This window comes from Budorcas taxicolor, chromosome 2 (genome assembly GCF_023091745.1).
Source record: "Budorcas taxicolor isolate Tak-1 chromosome 2, Takin1.1, whole genome shotgun sequence".
NCBI classification, from domain to species: Eukaryota; Metazoa; Chordata; class Mammalia; order Artiodactyla; family Bovidae; genus Budorcas; species Budorcas taxicolor.
In genome coordinates this window covers 71,213,951-71,234,749 of record NC_068911.1, presented here as the reverse complement: position 1 = coordinate 71,234,749, position 20,799 = coordinate 71,213,951, and the positions used below count along the sequence as shown (strand labels likewise).

General features: G+C 39.3%; 1 protein-coding gene across 1 annotated transcript in view; it reads right to left on the bottom strand.

Annotated features, from left to right (window-relative positions):
* Window positions 1-20,799, bottom strand: part of LRP2 (LDL receptor related protein 2) — a 181,737-nt gene that overhangs the window by 121,680 nt on the left and 39,258 nt on the right. The window contains exons 5-10 of the mRNA XM_052652982.1: window positions 10,043-10,153; window positions 9,625-9,738; window positions 8,793-8,912; window positions 7,534-7,686; window positions 6,123-6,242; window positions 1,528-1,656 (exon numbers count right to left, since the gene is read on the bottom strand). Of these exons, the coding sequence (XP_052508942.1) occupies window positions 1,528-1,656; window positions 6,123-6,242; window positions 7,534-7,686; window positions 8,793-8,912; window positions 9,625-9,738; window positions 10,043-10,153 (747 nt within the window). The remainder of the gene's footprint in view (window positions 1-1,527; window positions 1,657-6,122; window positions 6,243-7,533; window positions 7,687-8,792; window positions 8,913-9,624; window positions 9,739-10,042; window positions 10,154-20,799) is intronic.

Sequence of the window (20,799 nt, the reverse complement as noted above, 5' to 3'; positions counted from 1 at the left end):
AACAGAGATGATGAAGCAACTTACAACTATGTTTTCTTATTTGGTTTTAAACCTTCAGAAAATACATATCAGAATGTGTATGTAGAAATACATATCATTTTACCCATTTTACAGGTGGGCAAATTAAGGCACAAAGAGGTTTAATGAAATGTCCAAAATCACAGTAAGTTAGGAACAGAGTCTGTCAAAAACTCAAGTGTCCTAAATGCTGGTTCGATGACACTGAGGTATCTTTGATGATATGGGCACCTTTCCCCAGGTGCAACTTAAGATTGTGTAAAACACAAAACCCATTTTAAAGATTAATGGGAAACCACCCCATGTGGAAAACATGGCAATGGTGGATCCAAACCTGCTACACGCATATACTTACAAGAATGCAAAATGAATACAGTTATTCATTGAAGTCTGATTTGCTAATGTCAAAGGATAAGAAATAATATAAAAGTTCATCACTAAAGGACTAGTTAAATTATATACATCCAAAAAACGGATTCTGCCACCATTAAAAAACACTGTAGACCTGAAACACTGGAAACCAACTATACTTCAGATAAAAATAAAACAAAATTAGAGTTCTCCATATTGATATGGTAAGCCCTTAAAAATATAATATGCAACATTAGCAAAATGAAGAACTGTATGTATAGTTTACTACCATATATGTAAAAATAGAGTTAAATGTCTACATTTGCATATTCTTAATTATGCATTTAATAATCTCTAGAATTAAAATAAACAGTGATTATCCATAGGAGAGGCGAAGTGGGAAACTGGGCAGAGTGGAATGGGTAATAGGGGGTGGGGAGGTGGTCATATAACTTCTCAATAATGTGAAATTTTTGAAAATATGAGTATGCACCTGTTCAAAAATAAATAAGTAACTAAAGTTAGTCCACAGCATATCAGGTATTTTCTACACAAAAACAACTAGAAAATAGTCCACTCATAGATGGGCAAATCAGTTTCAGAAAGACATTAACGGCAGTTTAAACAGGTGTGGGAAAAAAATAATAATAACTGGGAAGAGAGAGTGAAGTCAAGATCTTATTACCCAGAAATCCACAGTGACAAAAATTTTCCTGACTTTTCTATACCACAGTATTCTTATAATGAAGGCATTTTCACAAGCTGTAATCCAAATTTAGCAGGTCCATTTTGAACCACCTCTAAAAAAATTTTGCATAAACAGTGCCTATTGATATTTGTCACCCTGTGGTAGGTACATTAACTAAAAATAGGTCAAATGTACTCATAAAATTTATGTGGTAGATGATATACTATTTCAGGCCCAAAGTGAACAAGCAATCAATAAAATTTAAAAAACCCAACCACTATTAATCCACAAGTTGGTCCCTAACAGCATGAAATTAATGTTGACCCATTCTTCCAACAGCAGGGGCCACATCTGATTTGTGGTAATCAAACCCACCATCTGCCTTAATGCTGATATTTCTTTTGACTTCTGCTATGCAAAGAGGATAGACGTTTACCGGTCAGAAACACGAGTGTCTTTAATTTACTCACAAGAAGAATTAGCTCTGCAGTGCTTCTGGCGCTCCAAGACATACCCCTCTACACAGTGACACCGGTGATGGCCAATTCGGTCTTCACATATCTGGTCACAAACTCCCCATATCTGGCAATCATCAAAATCTGCCACATAGGAAACAACCAGTTATAATAATGTTGAACAACATGGGTTGAGCACTTTCTGAAAAAAATCTTGGACAAGCTATACAGGAATCTGGTGATGCAACTGCCTAAGAAAGTACCCCCTGGGGAGGCAGGCCACAGGCATTGTCATACTAAGGAAAAACACAAGTTCTTTAAAATCTACATAAAGGATAACATTGCAGGTGATGCACAACACTGCTTGGACTCATTGCCTTTGCATTTCATTTACTAATGATGGTTTACAAAATACCTGATACAAAATTTTGCTATACTACAAAAATTTAATTTTAATTAAAAAAATATAAAATTTTTGTATAAATATATCCTTTTAAAATTGTGCTTTCCAATGTGGTAGACACTAGCTCTCTGCAGCTTCTCTAAGTTATATTTAGATGAACTAAATGGAAATAAACTTAATAATGCAATTTCTCAGTCACACTTGCCACATTTCAAATGCTGACAGCCACATGTGATTAGTGGTTACCATACTGGAGGACACAGACATCTCCATCACTGCAGAAAGAACTGCCTTATATCCAACTGCTCAATGAGACACAAATAAAGTATGAAATAAAGTATCTGGAAAGGTCTGTTTATCCTTTTCTCTGATGTCAAAAGTCATCACCAAAATTAAAATCATTTTTAAGTCATGAAAAATACATTCTCTTCTGCTTACTCATTAGCATTATTCATTCATTTAATATGTAGTTGTTGAAAATCCATTACACAATAGAGCTCTGTTCAATGGCCAAGTAGTCCCAGTTCTATCGGATAGTAAAAAGACTTTCCATATAACTGACACATAAACAATACAACATGGGGGCAGGGAAGAAAAACACACATGTCTTTCTTTAAGATTATGAAGCTTAAAGGGCACAGAAATTGTCCTATCCTTGGATAACTGGTGCCAAATATTTCATTTGACCCTCGAAGTTCATATTCACTCTTCACCCCCTTTCGCCCTGCTCTCTTTGGAGAATGAGGTCCACAGCCTAAATCAACAGGCTCCTATCCCCTAGGGCTTCAGAAAATTCTCAAGTAAATTATAACTCCTGAGACTCGCAGGTCTGGGGTTCTCTAGAATTTCTGGGATCTGAGAACATTTGCAAAGCTGTGAGTTGAATTCTACCACGCCTGCTGCATGCCCCACCATCCTGTGACTCCCCAACAAGAAAGACCAAGAAGGAATTTCCTGGTGGTCCAGTGGTTAAGAATCTGCCTTCCAGTGCAAGAGACATGGGTTTGATGCCTGGTGGGGGAACTAAGATCCCACAGCTACTGAGCCCTTGCATTCTAGGGCCCAGGCTCCACAACTAGAGAAGCCCCCAAGTGCCATTAACTAGACAGAAAGCCCATGTGCCACAACGAAGACCCAGCACAGTCAAAATCTAAAAAAGAAAAAAATTTTAATTAAAAAAAAGACCAAGAAAGTCCTGGGATCAAGATAATGGTTCCCGTTTTCCCTCCAGATCAAGTATAACAACACAGACCAGCACATCTTTCATCCCCAGGACAGTGACAAAGAAAAAATTAATCCAATTTGGACATGACAAGGTAAAAGGACATGTGGGTATAGACCAAAAGCCAACATTTGATCTATTTCTTCTGTGCCCTAACTTCCTTTCTGAGAAAACACCACGTGAGGCTTTGCTTCAGTAGGAATGTACAGGACATTCGCCCTTCAACTCCCAGGGTATCATGACCTCATTCTGAATCCAAGACACTATGACTATGTCTAAGGATCTGGAGTTACCCTGGAAACAGGAGTTCTCATGTCAAAAAGAGGGTGGAGAAGTCATAACTAGGAATTCTTGGGTGCAAATGCCCTTCCTACCATCTGGGTTACAAGTACTCTACAGGTTTAAATGAGTAAATAAACACTGTCACTTTTAAAGATGGAGTAAGGGCATTCTATCATGTATACTATCATGTAAGAATTGAATCGCTAGTCTATGTCTGACGCAGGATACAGCATGCTTGGGGCTGGTGCATGGGGATGACCCACAGAGATGTTATGGGGAGGGAGGTGGGAGGGGGGTTCATGTTTGGGAACACATGTAAGAATTAAAGATTTTAAAATTAAAAAAAATAAAAAAAAATTAAAAAAAAAATGCACCAAAAAAAAAAAAAAATAAAGACGGAGTAAGATTCTGTTCATCATTACAAAGAAGAATAAAGGCTAATTAATATCCATCCATTGTCAGCCAAAAGAAAGACAAGAAAAATGAAAGGGAGACCTGAGGATTTTAAAGAGAGTAGCAAAGGTAATGGAAACTACAAAACAATAAAATGCTGCTTCAAAATCCTCCTTTCCAGCCCAAGTCACCTTCATTTACTTTCCTTTTTTACTCTTTGTCCCCTCTTACCAACAAATACTGCTTTGAGAGTAATTAAAAAAAAAAAAAAAATCCCGCTCGGATACCCTCTGATCCAGCTGGCTGTCCAATCCCACCATGCTAAATGACCTTCCTGCCCTAAGGCTGCACCACGATGTCATTCCCTCAACAAACAGCATGTCCTTGTCAATCAAAAACAATAGTCCAGTAAACTGCTCTGGTGGCTTGCCTTAAGAGTCTCCACAGCTAGGTTAAGACTACCAGGAGCAGAGAATGGTAGAAGGAAAGATTTCCTGTCATGATTATTCCATTTTATTCTTAACAATCACTGAGGCATCCCCTGGGGAGCCACGGCTAAGCTGATAAACATTGCATGGGTTTCCAACACCTGAAGCTTCGGTGGTAACTCAGGCATGCAGAGGATTACAGGCATACAGAGAGTGTTTGTTCAACTGAAATGCTTGAAAGAGCAGACCTAAACAATTCTCTAAAAGCTCAGCTGAAGTGAGTGTAACTGGTTTTATAATGGCATGTATTGAAACTAATAGGTTCTCTTTACCAAGAAAGCAAAATATAGTCTTCTTGAAAAGAAATGTGAAATAATCGTTAATCCAGCTTCAAAACTCAGAGGCAAAGGTACATTCTTAAAGGACAAGAAAGGTCACAGAGAAAGTCTCTGCAGGTAGCAGAAGGCCTCACATTCACAAAACTCAAAATTGCAGACTTTTGAGCTTGTATCCAAAAGAGGTCATCTGTACTGAAGTCTAGGTACGTCGTAAAGGGACTGAAAGATCTTTGTGGACCTTAGAATTAGTGCCCAAGTATCGGACTACTTCCCGTAGTAGTAGAACCAAATGTGTTCTTGAATTCTGAAATGATCCTGTGTACAGCATAACACTGCAAAATTCTGTTACGTTCATTAATAGATTTAAATGTAAAAATCTTGTTATGAAAGTTTTTCATTTCTTAAAGGATGCAAAAAATTGAAGCAGCCTGGACCTCTCTCTGACCTACAACTCAAACCTCATCACAGGCTTAAGTATTAGAAAAGATGCTGCAAAACAAATGTGGCTCTAGAAGGAGGGCGGAGGGCGGAGGAGGGGTTGTGGAGAGACTAAAGAATAGGTTGCAAGGTATCACAAGAATGAACCAGGGATTCTTAAAGAGCAAATCCCTTTTCCTGAAAACATTTCATGGCCTACTGAGTTCCAACTACAAGGCAGCCCAGCCCAAATTTCTCTTTAGGATTGAGAGGAAAAAGAGAGAAAAACAAATGTAACGCTGAGGATGTGGCTTCCGGTATCTCTACCGGAATTCCTTTTCTAGTAAGAGAAAGGGGGAAGGCCTGGAGAACTAAGACTGGAAATCGGGTTGGCAGCTGGGTGGCAGTATAGGGGGAGGAGGAGCCTGACAAGCATCAGACAGCCCGAGCAGTCTCACACTTACAGAAGAGAGCGTCAGCAGGGTTTCCGTGTCAGAAACTCAGGAAACAGACTTTCTCCAGAGTTTGTAAACCAGAGTGTTTCTTTTGTGCTTGTTTATTTTATTTATTCATTTACTCATTTTTGCCCACACCACACGGCTTGTGGGATCTTAGTTCCCTGACCAGGGAACCCTGGCCCTTGGCAGTGAAAGCTTGGAGTCCTAAGTGCTATGTAAATAGCTGCTTGCACACAGAAAGTTCAAGTTTTGCTTTTGGGAACTTTCTGCCCCACCCCACTCCCCTTCTTATTTGATTCCCCAGTTGACTGAACTGGAGATTGAAGAATTCACAGATAGGGAGGGCCAACTGTATTTAACAAGTATGGCTATATAATTCTGCTTCCAAATATATAAAACAGCAATACACAATGTATCAAAACAAGCTCCATCATTAGGTACTGGACAGACATACAAGCAGCGAGTTTACTCACTCATCATCCAACCACTCTTTTGCCATGGGCACCTCACAAAAGCTTCTCAGAGTTAAAACTTCATATTGGCCAGGTTTTCAGTGAAGACTGTGTTGCTCTTTGTTAACAGATCCTCCTCTCCACAAATACAAACTCCTTGATGTTAAAGGGAGTGCCCGCAGTGCTGTAAGTACTGTGATGAAAGACTGTCACTTACCGACGCAGTTACTGGTTCTATTTTGGTTGACAATAAAACCTGGGGGGCAGTAACAAATCCCTCCACCTGGTGACTTGTGGCATTGGTATTCACATCCCAAGGACGGACACAGATTCACATCTAAACAGAGAAAAAGACTTTCTGAAATGAAAGGCGATCTCTGGACAAGGCTGATTTATAAGAAGTAAGAACTTTCCAAAGTAAAAGCTCAGTAAGTATGCAGTAACACAGAAAATCTGTCCCCATTCAAGCCTGCAGTATGATGCAATAAAAACTCAGGACATATTTTTAAAAATTCATTATAACTAAGTGTAAGCACAAGGCATCAGAAGTGCTGTTCATGAAAAAAATCTGGTCGAAAGTCTATCTTTGTGTCTAGAAAGATATTAGGATATCTAAATAGAAAGATATCTATCTAGATATCTATTTCTTCTATCTAGAAAGAATAGAAGGATATTCCCAATTTCCAAGCCACTGAACACTAAACACTAAACTTTTAACTTAAAAAGCTAATTAATCCAAGCTAGCTACAATTAATTTTTGTTTTCTAACTTTTGCACTAGGACTATTTAAAAGGGCTCCCAAAGAAATGGGGGGGGGGGGGGGTGGGATAAACAAGAAGCCTCTTTTTTTCATGGAAAAGAAATCACCAAAACTTTTGGGTTATAGTTCACAGTCACTGCCAGGCAACTACAAGATAATTCAGAGAGAAATCAAGGCCATGAAATGCATTTTCCTACAGGACAGCCAGCTGTCCACAGAAGTGATGGCTTATAGTGGGGAAATATTCTACGGCTACGGAGTGGGGGTGCGGGGGTGGGTAACTCCAAGTATAGATCCCTGAAACCAGAAGTTTTTGAGTAAAGCCAGCAACACTTTTTCCAGGTATAATCCAGGGAATAAAATCTCCAGAATACTTTTAGAGTCATCACAATTACCATTAAAACCATTCTTTCTGGGAAGGAGATGCGGGGGGAGGGGGAGGAAGAGTCACAGATATTTATAAATTCCTCCCATCAAGAAATGGAGTCTATTTCTTCAGTCCATTAAATCTGAGATCAGTGTGACTTCTTTTGGCCAATAGAACACTTAGGAAACATGACATAAGTCGAGGCTTAGAAGAGCTTGTTCACTGGGGTTTGCCCTTTCCACGACCAGGCAAACACGCCTGGACTAGCCATGCTTTTGCTGGCGCATCCTGCGATGTGAGTGAGCTGGTTCAGGCCAAAAGAATAATGTTGCCAACCCACAGGACTGTGAGAAACAACAAATGCTTGTTGGTTAGAGCTACTAAGTCTTGGAATTGTTCATTCTGCAAACACCAACTGATACTCTCTATATATGGCAATCTGTTATAGAAAAACAGAGACACCATTATCTGAAAGATGTCCAGATAAATTTCCATACTCACCACACTGTTGTCCTGCAGTGATATTGCTTTCGTCTTCTCCTCCTGGACAATCTAAAGTCCCATCACAAACTTTAGAAATTGGGATGCATTTTCCAGACTTTGGACAGGCCCATTCATTTGGGTAACATTCAAAGGTACGATTAATTTTGCTTTCTGTGGGGTAAAAAGAGAGTTACAATAGGCCACATAAGAGGCAGACCCAGCCATTTTTCAATACATCGTTAAGAGGGGATAGAGATCAGGTAAACAAGAAACCTACAAATGACCAATATTTCACAATAAACAAGTAGTTTCTAGCGCTACAACTGACCTTTTATTGAGATTCTAAAGAATAGTAAATGTTATTATTTAGGTTCCAGTCCTCCTAGGGGAGGCAACTCCCAGCCAAATTATAAGAGTAAGAAGCAGAAATGGGCCTGAGTTATCAACAAACTATATGAATAACCTGTAGGAGAACATTCAGTTATTAAATTACGAACAATAGAACTAGAGCTATCTAATGCCAGGATTCCTGAGTTTGTGTGTGTGTGTATGTGTGATTTTTGGTTGGTTTTGTTCTGTTTCTTTAGTGAATGGTCAACAGTACAAGAAAGATTATAACCCAGAAGTTGGAACACAACTTCTTGCAATACTGAAACATGAAACCAATGGATGCTCCCAACCAAAACAAGCAACATTATTAATATATCCGGGCTAGAATCATAAAGGTAACTTGCTTTACGTGTGGGTGTTAGCAGTTTCCAAGCTGTTGGAGGTACTGCTGATAACTGCCCAGTGAAGGGGATGAACATCACTGACAATTTCCTTCTCACTTCTCCCAATAGTGGCCTCTCCTACATCTACCAATCTTCAGCTCAGTCGTTCTTCATGGTTGTAAGGTCTTAAGACAAATCACATTTTCCCCTATTTTTGCTCCTTCCCCAGACTACTTCTTTTATATAGATAAATCTAATTAAGATAAAAGTCTTAAAAAGAAAACCTCAGATAGGGCTGTAAAGGGGGAGAGGCTGTCCTATCTATTTGGCCTTACTGTTAGGAAAGGATTACAATTTATGCTATATTTGAATTCTGTGTCTTTTTAGAAAAAGCTAGGGGAACCACTCTTCCTCACCCAAAATACCCTGTCAGTCCAGCCAATCTGGAAACTTGCATGTCACACAGATAATTTCTAACAAGGAAAGTAGGAAAAGCAAGACCTGGAAAACGCTTGCTTGAAAATTGGAAAATACTTTCCAATCAGAAGCTCTTCCCCTCCTTACCACATCCATCTTCATCAGCGTTATCTGCACAGTCACCTTCCCCATCACAAACCCAACTCTGTGCAATGCAGACACCATTAGGGCAAGTGAATTCATTGCCTTTGCAGGTCCGATAAGCACCTGGAAGAAAATAAAATGACAGCTACACTCCAAAGATACAAAGAAATCAAAGTGCTCACCCTGCCACCTAAACTGAGCTCCAAGAAACTGAAATTTCTACGCCCATTTAGTCCCTTAACTATCTTGACAAAAAGGAACAAAAAAAAAAGAGAGAAAGAGAAGAAGAGAGAAGGGGGAGAAGAAAACAGTAGCTTTGGGTTCAGGACATGAAAATCAAGTGCATCGAGATGAAAAACAAAATAGCTATAAATGGACACAGAGCAAAGAATACAGACTGACAAAGATGCTACAGAAATGCCAGTGGCCAACATTCTCTCACTTGACCACAAGCACGGTAATTGCTGTCTAGGACTCAATGATTCTGAGTAACTCATTCCATGATATCACATTCCTCTCAATTTAGCACTGAAATAAGCCCAGGTGCCAGAAAGGAAATCCAGTAATACAATATGCCCTATATCTTTGTGGCCTAAGAAAAGAATGCAAACTATCCATGAGCAACACTTCAACTCTACACAGATCTTTGGAAGGTAAAGAAGTCTAAGTTCAGCAACACTGCTGAGGTTCATGTCATGGGCCCTAAATGATATTCTGGCCTCCTCTGCCAGAGGTGACTCTTTTATTTGAAAAGAATAATACATCAGTAGGGGGGAAAAATACAAAGACAAGAGCATTCCTAACAGTATGCCCCAAAATGAGGAAGTCACCGTACTGCAAGAACGTTCATCACTGCCATCTTCACAGTCAATTTCATGGTCACAGACGTAGGTTCTAGGAATGCACTGCCCACTGCCACACTGAAACTCAGTGCGCGAGCATAGGTGAGCTGGGACACAAGGTTAAAAGGGAAAAGAAAAGAGAATTTCAATTTCACTGTAGCCACTTAATTTCATAGGAAGAGTCTATCTCAAGTTTCAAAAGATTCCTACCACGCAGCAGTGTGCTGGTAAATGTTTAATAACCAGTTCTCCAGGAACATAAAAGTCCTCACTTATCCTATCTGCCAATTTCCACAGTGTAAAATACTCCACCACGGCTGACTTTCAAGCCACCAACATGAATTCACTGAACAAAACTTGAGCAGAAATGTGCATAACTGGCCAGTAAACCAGCTTCAGCATATTACTTACTGCAGTTGCGTTCATCAGAGGCATCTCTGCAATCAACCTGCCCATTACATCTCTGACTGGTATTATAGCAGGCTCCGCTGGCACAAGTTAGCTGCTCACATACTGGGTATCCTGAAAGAATGGAAATAGCACACAAATCTTAAATGAAGATGTTGCTTAGCAATCGCTTCTTGAATGACTACCATATCCTAGACACTAACTGCTGAACATATATTGGTAAACAAAAGAGACATTCTTTGGATAACCTAAGAATGACACAAACAGCAAATTACAAACTGGACTATGTGCTTAATGTTCTAAGTACAGAGTGCTTTGAGAGGGCATAGTAGGGGGGAATGGAAGCCCAGGGAACTGGGCTCTAAAGTGACTTGTGAACTCCAAGCCGAAGAATGAGAAGAAATTTTAACTTGTCAAAATGAACATTCTTTCACATAATATAAATAACACCCCAGGAAAGCAACGTACCATCACACATGGTTCGGGAGATGAAGGGCTGGTTCTTTGGCTGCAGGGTCAAAGAAAGAAAACAGGCCAAGAAGCCAGGAAACCTGGGACCTGGGGTGCCACTCCATACCTATTTACTCTTACTTGAATTATTCATCTTTTCTGTGTCACCATTTTCTCATCCACACATACAGGAACCTCCGAAAGACAATGTCTAGCAAAGCACTCTGAAAAGCATAATGTGCTCTGCAAAAGCACGATATGAGCTACAAGCCCAAATCATTGTTACCATATTATGTACTGACGATCACTTCACTGCCGTTAGCCAAATGCTTTTTAGCCCTGGTTTTCTCTCAGTGGAAAAATCAGGATGTTCCCTTGAAGGAAAAAGGTACTATCAGCCCCTCCCTTGTGCTTCCCCAGACTTGGAACATATCTCATGACCCCCTTACTATAGGCTCCATTCTGTTCACTGATTATCTGTTTCCCCCATGACATTATGAAATCCCCTGAGATCAAGGATCCTATCTTACTCAAATCCCCATCATTCAGTACAGAGACTAGGTCATTTACCCATTGCTCTCAAGAAATGCTTGGGAGTACCAGAGTTATCACAGCTGAACTTTTTAGGTTGAAAAGTTTTTAAAAATAGTGTGAACTTCTGCCCTTTACGGTCTTTTAAGAGTCTCCCTCTCACAAGTATGATATCTTTCTTGGTCTATTTTTTGTTTCATTAAAGCTTGTTTTCATAGTGATTCTCAGATTCTCCTCTAATTTCTTTTTCAGTAAGAAAAGGGTACATCTCCAAGATCAGACAGCAGTCCCACTTCATGATGTTCCACAGTAGAAGAGTAAGCACAAATATCCTCACCTCCAGAAGCTCAAAGCTAGTCTATTAAGTGTCTATAAATACTCTAATTGCCAAGTTGCACACAAACAAATGTATACTAAAATGGGAGGCATTTCATAACTGATAAAATTTAATTTCTTTGCAAATTTTATTTGTTTAATCAACCAAGAACCAGTTAGTGTTTAGGGTTATTGCTGTCTTTTCATCATAAGGCACACATCCCAAATGCATCTTCAAAGGGTCACATAGCTCAGTTTATTCATTCTCCCTTCAAGAGATGCCTAGAAGCCAGCTGAGTCCAGCAAGTGATTCCTTTCCCCCTTGCACTGGATAGTAGTATGCCATCTAGGCTATTCAGAGAGCAGCAAGCAGGAAGGAAATCTTAGAAAACCCAACCTCTTTACAATAAAGGAGATATCTATCAGGAAGAAATTTTATGTGGGCACGGACTGTGACTCTTTCATTTAAGGTGATTATTGTAGATATGAAGGAACTGAGGCCAATATTCTGGGCAGATCTCTTGTTCTCCCCATCCTTTCTGAGGGCCATTCCCACACTGAAAACTAGTATCCACTAATATAACTGAAGTTTGCTGACATGATACATCAGCACCACAAACAACAAGGCCAGCTTGATGTCATCAAGCTGATATGTCAACCATATTGGTAAGATTAGAGGTCAGTAGTTTGACACTTGGAATGAAGTATGAACAGCTTTCTTGTCTCTGACCAAGCTGATAGTAAATCTGTCAGTCAGCTGAGGATTTGCCCTGCACACCTTCTGGTCTCTGCTGTGCCTGACTAAATATTCGGGGATACCCATAGTAAGGACTGCACGGAGCCAAAACATAAAATATACAGAAGATATGGCAAACTGTTTCTAAAAGCTTTTCCCTCTTTGAACACCCCACAGAGGGAAAAGGTCCAAGTTGTACACTGAACAAAGTTAAGAAATGAGCAAATTCTATTTCCTTTAAAGATTTCTACTGCTAACAGTATTAATGAGTTTCAATCTACCCAGAAAACAGGAAGTCACAATACTTGGGTGATAATGTACCTTTCTGAAGTCTAACTTTTTGGTTTATTTGCTTGGATGGAGAGTCTGAGTCTAACCCTGTAAACTTTTTCCCATGGGACAAATCCATCATGTAGTTGAAATGTCCTACAGGACTTCCAGTAAAGGGGAAGGGTAGTAAGAGAGAAGATACTGTATAAGAATACCAGAGAATATCATCCTTGTAAGTTTTGTTTTAATGGAAAGATTGACAAGTACCTATTAACTAAGCCCCAGACTACTAAAGTTGACCGGATACAAAAAAGGCAAGAATTTTTTCTTGCATTTTTTGTGTTTTGGCTCCGTGTTTTTATATTTTGTGTTTTGGCTCCGTGCAGTCCTTCCTATGGGTATCCCCATACATTTAGTCAGGCATAGCAGAGACCAGAAGGTGTGCAGGGCAAATCCTCAGCTGACTGACAGATTTACTATCAGCTTGGTCAGAGACAAGAAAGCTGTTCATACTTCATTCCAAGTGTCAAAAAATGCATCCTCTTACATCTCCCTTCCTTTCTCCAATTTTCAAAATGATTCATGTCCAGGTTTGCTCCTCGAAATTGGGAGCTGCCTCCAAATATACATGTAGGATTGGTACTTGACGGTGTTTTAAGTGTTTTCTCTGCTAATGATCTGGCTTGGAGCAAGAAATTTCCATGCTATAGCTCTATTTGCATAATCAAGGAGGAAGAGGTGGTTTGAGAAACTCACTGATTTTCCCGAATGAAAATCATCCACAGCAGAGTAAGACACAGATATTAGGCACTACTCTTCATTATCTTCATAGAAAGGTTCTAAATACATTCTATTCTCAGAATTTGACAAATTAGCCAAGAAGACAAACTGATTCTGAAGAAAGAGAAGGTATCTTAAAGGTATATTATGATGCTTAAGCCAAGATTAAAAGGAAAACAAGAAATAAGTCCTGAATAGCACCTGGGATTTTCCAAGGTCCTAGAGTCATCCTTTATAAGTAACTTTGTTAGTTCAGTTCCAAGGCAAGATAATCCAGTCAGAGTAATGATTTGCCAGAAAAGTTTACTAGTTTGACTGCCAGCATTTAGTAAAAGTACTATCCCCAGAGTTAAATAAGCAAAAACAATAATCATCATCAAAAACACGTATTGAAAATGATGTGCCAGAAGCCTGTTCAAGTACTCAATACATATGAACTTATTTTGTCCTTGTAACATCCCAATGAGGTAGTTACTACTATTATTCCCATTTCATAGATCTTGTATCTGTGCCTCTCTGAGGTATAAGGAGGTTGAACAATTTGAAAAAAAGTCATATGACTGGTAAGCTGGAGAATTAGAATTCAAATTCAGTCAACCTGGCCCCACAGTGCATATTCCTAACCACTATAATAGGTACTTCTAGTACTTACAGACTTCAGAGTAATAGGAAGAGGAATTTATAGGGAAAAGAATGAAACTGAATGAAAGCAAGAGATTTTTAAAAATCATATGAAAAGAAAGAGAAGAAGAAAACCCAAGAAAAAAGTTTGTGTTTTTTTTTCCCCCATTTAGTTTCTCATTTCACTTTGGTAAGTCTGGAGAAGTGAGGTCAAATATAAATTTCATCAGATTATTTTATATTCTACTAAGGACTTCAATCTGATATAATCTAGGGATTCCAGGAAACCCTACGCTAAGAAACAGCTTTTTAAGAGTACAGGACAAACAAGAGAGTCCATACCAAAAAAACAGACCACGTGACTTCCCTTGTGGTCTAGTGGTTAAGACTTTGCCTTCCAATGCAGGGGGTGTGTGTTTGATCCCTGGTAGGGAGCTAAGATTTCTATGTCTCATGGCCAAAAAACCAAAACATAAAACAGAAGCAATATTGTAACAAATTCAATAAAGACTTGAAAAATGGTCCACATTAGGGACTTAATGGGAGAATGGATCATGTATATGTATGAGTGAGTCCCTTCACTGTCCACCTGAAACTATCACAACATTGTTACCCAGCTATACTGGAATATAAAATTAAAAGTTAAAAAAAAAATAGTCTATGTCAAAAAACCGAAAACAGACCACAAAGTGGCAGAAGACCAGCCTACCTCCCTGGCCCCCTCCCACCTCCTGTGTCAGTTTAATCCAGTCCCTGAAGTAAGTCACCATGTATAAAGGAGTGCAAGTGGGCAACAGAGAAGCATTTCCTGCCTCTTTGCAAAATTAATTAGAAGCATCTTTCAATGAAAAGCATACATATAGTAATATTTATAAAATGGAAATAGCAATTCAGTACCTTGGCAAGAGAAAGCAAATATGATCTTCCCAAGGGCTACTAAAATTGGGCTAACATCAAGTTTAGTCTGAGCAGCTTTTTAGGAACCTGAAGCAAAAAAAGGGAACACATCAACTTACCTAGTTTCTTTACCACCGTCCCTTTAAGCTACTAGGTCCTAAGCCCTAAATCCCTACCTGGTTTCAGTTTGTGGTGAACTGATCTCAGACCAGTTTTAAAAAGCACCCAAGAGGGCTGCTCCAAAGATTCTGGATCTGCAGTACCTTCTTCTCATACACAGAGCTATCACCAAAATCTGCAAATGAGATAAGACTGACAGAGTAGGAATTTTTTAAATAATAAAAATCTCACATGAGCACTGGGGATGGAATAACTGAGAAACAGAATGGAAAATTGTGCCTCAAATGTCCCAAGGAATAATGCAACATATATTTATTGAAATTCATCTTCCTAGACACCACGGTAAGAACTGGATAAAGAGATTATAAGTGAAATTATAAGTAGCACAGCTTTTTGAAAGTATTTCATGGTGATGATAAAGAATCTGCCTGCAATGCAGGAGACCCATTTCCTGGGTTGGGAAGATCTCCTGGAGAAGAGAGATCAGTATTCTTGCCTGGAGAATTCCATGCACAGAGGAGTCTAGCGGGCTACAGTCCACGGGGTTGCAAAAAGTCAGACACAACTGAATGACTTCGTATGCATGCAAAGTACTAGAGAGAAAGTGATGAACTTCATAAAATCTTCGCTCTCATAGAACTTTATTTATTTATTTAGGAGAGTAGGAGGACAGACATTAAAATAAATGAGAAAGAGTGACAGTGAGGAGTAGCTCTCTGATAAGGAGATGTTCAAACAAGAACCATTGGGTTTAGCAAAATGGAGGTCATTGGTGACATTTTCAAGAATGTTTTTGTATACATATGTACATATGTATACCTATGGCTGATTCATGTTGAGGTTTGACAGAAAACAAAATTCTGTAAAGCAATTATCCTTCAATTAAAAAATAAACAAAAATTTTTTTTTAAAAAAAGAATGTTTTGGGGAGAATGGAGATGGACAGTTTTCAGTGAGTTCAAAGAAGAAAGAGGAAATGGAGACAGTTATTAAACACAACTCTATGTAACGGCTGAAACAGATCTTAACATCTTTTAAGAGATGAGAGATATTTATAATGTGCTTGCAAGATCTCTTTCCTCAAGAAATCAGGGTTCTGAATCCTATCTCAAACTGCGAGAATCATTAAAAAAAAAAGGCTCCATCTCTCTGCTTCTTCCTTCTCGCCTGAAGTAGAGAAAACAGTAAGAGCAAGGCTGAATTTGATGAACATGTCTGTCACCAGGTATCACTGTTCACAGAATGACTTATCTCTCTGCTTCACCGCTGCTGCTGCTAAGTCGCTTCAGTCGTGTCCGACTCTGTGCGACCCCATAGACGGCAGCCCACTAGGCTCCTCTGTCCCTGGGATTCTCCAGGCAAGAACACTGGAGTGCCTTGCCATTTCCTTCTCCAATGCATGAAAGTGAAAAGTGAAAGTGAAGTCGCTCAGTCGTGCCCGACTCTTAGCGACCCCATGGCCTGCAGCCTACCAGGCTCCTCTGTCCATGGGATTTTCCAGGCAAGAATACTAGAGTGGGGTGCCATTGCCTTCTCCTCTCTGCTTCACTACCCACCCTCAATTATGCCCCCAGTTGGCATTTCAGCAGTTAGACATATATAGAGTAAGGTATGTGTTCAGTTGCTCAGTCATGTTCAACTCTTTGCGACCCCATGGACTGTAACCCATCAGGGTCCTCAGCCCATGGAATTTTTCAGAATACTGGAGTGGGCTGCCATTTCCTGCACCTGGGATCTTCCCCACCCAGGGACTGAATCATGTTTCTTGTGTCTCCTATATTGGCAGCTGGATTCTCTACCACTGAGCCACCTGGGAAGCCCAAAGTATACAAAATTCTAAAGAACAGAACATCAATGGAAATAAAACGTCAGAGACAAAGCCACCCCAGTGGCAGGGAGACCAAACACTGCTGATTACCAGCAAGAAAGCCTTCATTGTAACAGGGATTTGACCCTTTCTTTGGCATTCCTAAGTAACAAAAGAGAAGGCTGCAAACCAATGATAATTAGCACTAGTTTTACTCACACCAAAAGCATGCTAATATGGCACTTGATAAAAATGAAATAATCTGTTTACTTCACCAGAAAAAAATTATACTATTTTTGAACAACCAAAAGTCAGTGCGTGACCCATGATTGAATGACCCATAATTGCTGCACTGTTCTGATGCTTATCTTGGACTCTGAGGGACTGGGTTTCCCTTGATGCTAATCTCATTAAAAGCAACATAGATGGCAGTTTCGAATCTCTGTTCCTTAAAAAATAACAATTAATAAGCTGTTTAATAGAAAGTGCCACTTTACAGGTGGCCAGCTTGAAGAGCAAAATAACTTAGGGAAAATGAACTTTTACCTATTTCACAGCTATACACATACGCGTGCGCGCACACACACACACAAACACACACAATTCAGAAAGTTCCCAAACAGCAGAATAACCATAAATATCTGTGACTTGTGCATATAGGAATACAGCAGACAAAAAGATCAGATATAATAAGAAATTTATTTATAAATTTATTTATTTTACTCACTTATTTACTCACTTACTTATTTCTTATTACAATTCATTTCAAGGACAATCCTTTTATTGGGACCTTCATACCCTTGCCTTCCTCATCATCTCACTCATTCTTTCCCCTCCCTTCTCCCTGCCTCCCTGAGTGGACCTTTATACACCACTCTTTGTGCTGTAAAAAGAGTGCCTGGAATGGACACAGCTCAAGATCTTGACCTTAAAAGTTTGAAGGAGTAAGAACTATATCCCTAGGGGTCTGAGCTGACAGGACTATGAACTACAGAGTCAAGTTTCCTGATCCTTTCAAATATTTGGGGAAAAGAAATAAGTCCTTCTTGGCAATTTTCCAACATCCATCACTATATTTAAGTGTTTCTAGTGCCTAGAACACTCATTCCCACAGACAATATTATTCCTGAGAACAGACAAAGCCATATTCATACACTGATTCTGTCTGTACATGAGCATTTTCCTATGCATCATGACTGCAGAAACAATAGAACAAAGTATCACAAAAATGATTTCTGGCAAAGCCTCACTTAATCCTTCATCATGTGGAAACATTCTAATTTAAAATAACTAATAAACAGCTGCTATATATTTGAAGTGATGTTTAAAATAGCTATGTACCCCTATGACTAAATGGATCTTAACATGACCATCAACGGCTGCTGACCTCACAAAGGGACAGTTAGACATTAGGAGCCTTCTGATGGAAATACATACCTTTATATACAAAGCGCTGTTGCCCTTACCCACATACAGACATACACATCCTTGCCACTGTACAAGTTTCTAGATAGTGCTGTCTTCAGATAGAGCAGGGGAAGGAATTCTGCTCCCAGAGGACAATTGACACTGTTTGGAAACACTTTTGGTTCTCACAGTTGGGAGGTGCTACTGGCTTCTAGTGGACACAGGCCACTAGAGGGATACTGAGAGCCATTTTACAATGCATGAGACAGCTCCCCACCATAATTATTGGACCCAAATGTCATTATTTTTAAGACTAAAGAAACTTACTTTCGATCTAACTACCAATTTTCAGGAAGTACAGTTCTGGGGCAGTTTAAAAACATTAGAAAGTGCAATGAGCAAAAAATAAAAATATAGGAAACTCCAGGAAAAGTCAGTTGCTAACTGACTTGTCTAAAGAAAATATAAATTTTCTTTGGGTTTTTATTTCAAATAAAAAATAATAAGCCACTTGGAGAACTTTTAAAAACTGGATGGATATCTGATTACTTGCTTCCCAGGTGGTGCAGTGGTAAAGACTCTGCCTACCAATGCAGGAGATGTGGGAAATGTGGGTTCTATCACTGGTTCAGGAAGATCCCCTGGAGTAGCAAATGGCAACCCACTCCAGTATTCTTGCCTGAGAAATCCCATGGACATGGATGGAGGAGCCTGGTGGGCTACAGTCCACGGGTCACAAAGAGTCATACATGATGGAGTACACACACACAGAGCTGACAGCATTACGTTTTAGTCTTTCCTTGAATGTTAGCAATTAGATATGGAATTACCTAAAGACAAAACTGATCTGAGAACTGCTTCAAAATAATGGAAAGAAAAACAAGGAAACATAGGTAAGACAAAATTAGCTATAAGCTGATGCGATCACTCTGCTTTTGATGATGTTTAAAACTTCCCATAATAAAAAGCTTTTAATGTATCATTTTAATAATAAAATAGCTATGTAATCTGGAGGCAAAATGTTCTGTAAACATCTTATACAAAGACAAATATTCCAAGGGCATGGGCATAGCATTTAGACCTAGGTTAATATCTTGGTTCATCCACCCTTACTTCTTGATGATATTTAAGGATCTCTGTAAAGTACCTTGTAGTACTGATGTGAAAACTGAATAAGATAGTGCCTGATGCCCTCTCACTTCCCACAGGATCTCCAAACAAAGAGGAAAAATAAAGTAAGGCCAATCCTGCCCCTGCATGCTGGCACTTATTAAACACTTTGATCCAGGTCATTCCTTTCCTTCTTATACGAACCTGGCTATGGCCAGGAGACCAAGGCACTAACAGGGAAGTACGAAGATTCTTTTTTCATTTCCTCTGCTTTGTTAAATTTCTTTTATACTAGTCCTTAAATAACATGTAGCAATAAATAAACAAGGTAGAGAAAAATAGGAAGAAAGAAATCTCATTGCAAAACCCCCTTACGTGGTGAGATTCACTTTAGGGCCATGAACCCTGAAGGATTCATGACTTGTATGATTCCAGAAACAATGAGCTTTAACTCTAGTTCGACAATTATTTGTATGTACTTAAAAAATATATAAACAAAATCTTGATTATGAACTCCAGCCCAGACATTTTACAAAACTCACTTCCTTTCCTTCATTCCTACAAGAGCTACCTGAACCCTGCCAGCTTTTTTTCCAGAAGGCCCATTGGCAAAGTCATGAGGCAGTTGTATTGGTGACTTGAGACTTGGCTGCAGGGTGTTCACATGGAATAAGTCCAAATAGTCTGTTTTGGCTGCCTTTTATTTTGCCTAAAATAGCATTTCCGCAAGTCCCACTGCATTTGCAATAAAGCATTCATTTTTTATCCATTCGTAAATAAGGGATAAAGATGCAGGCCGGTGGCACAGGTCACCCATTTTGTTCTTGCACAAGGTAGGACTTCCTCCTTCTGTAAATAAAGTCCTTCATGAACACCAATCACCAGACTTGGACCAGAGGACGAGCTGAGCTCTAGCCCTGCCACACACCACTTACCCTTGAACAAGCCACTCTGTCCTTGCTGGTTCAGTTACTTTATTCATAAGACAGTACTGTAATACTGGTGCTATTGTTCTCTGTGAGCGGCCTAATAAGAGTAACCACTGGAATTTACATAACACTTTGAAGTTTACACAATACAGCAAAATATAATGTATGATTTGTCTCTATTCTTAATGAAAAATATTTTCTTCACTTGCCACCATAAAGGATTTATTATTTGCTTTACAAAGTACTCAAAGGGGAGCCCTTGATTCTGGACTTACATTTGTGACCTCCAGACATACACCGCTGTCTCTAAAACTGCCAGTATTAAATTAAGTCTAAATTTTACATTAATTTTCTCAAGTGAAAGAAGATCCGAAATAGAAGCAACATAATCTCTTTCAAAAGAAAACATGTAAGTTGGAAATTACAACAGAACTTCACCAGAAACTGCTAGGAAATAGAGACATAAAGACAAATAGCAGAGCCTCCTCTGAAAGCAAAGTAACCTACAAGGGAAGAAAGCACTGGAGAAGTTTTTTGTTTTGTTTATTGTACTGTGTGATGATAGGCTGCAGCATGGATCTGGCATACACACCAGTATTTCTTCCTTCAAGAGCACAGTTTGTACAGTAAATACAAACAATGTGCTCATAACCAGTTTATGTCAGCTCCCACTCCAGGCATGGTGCCATATTGGAAAGTGTACGCTTCTCATACAGTCTACCAAAGGAAAGAACTTAGGGACAGTCCAGAGAACTAAAATCATATCAAAATGGGCAAATAATTAAAG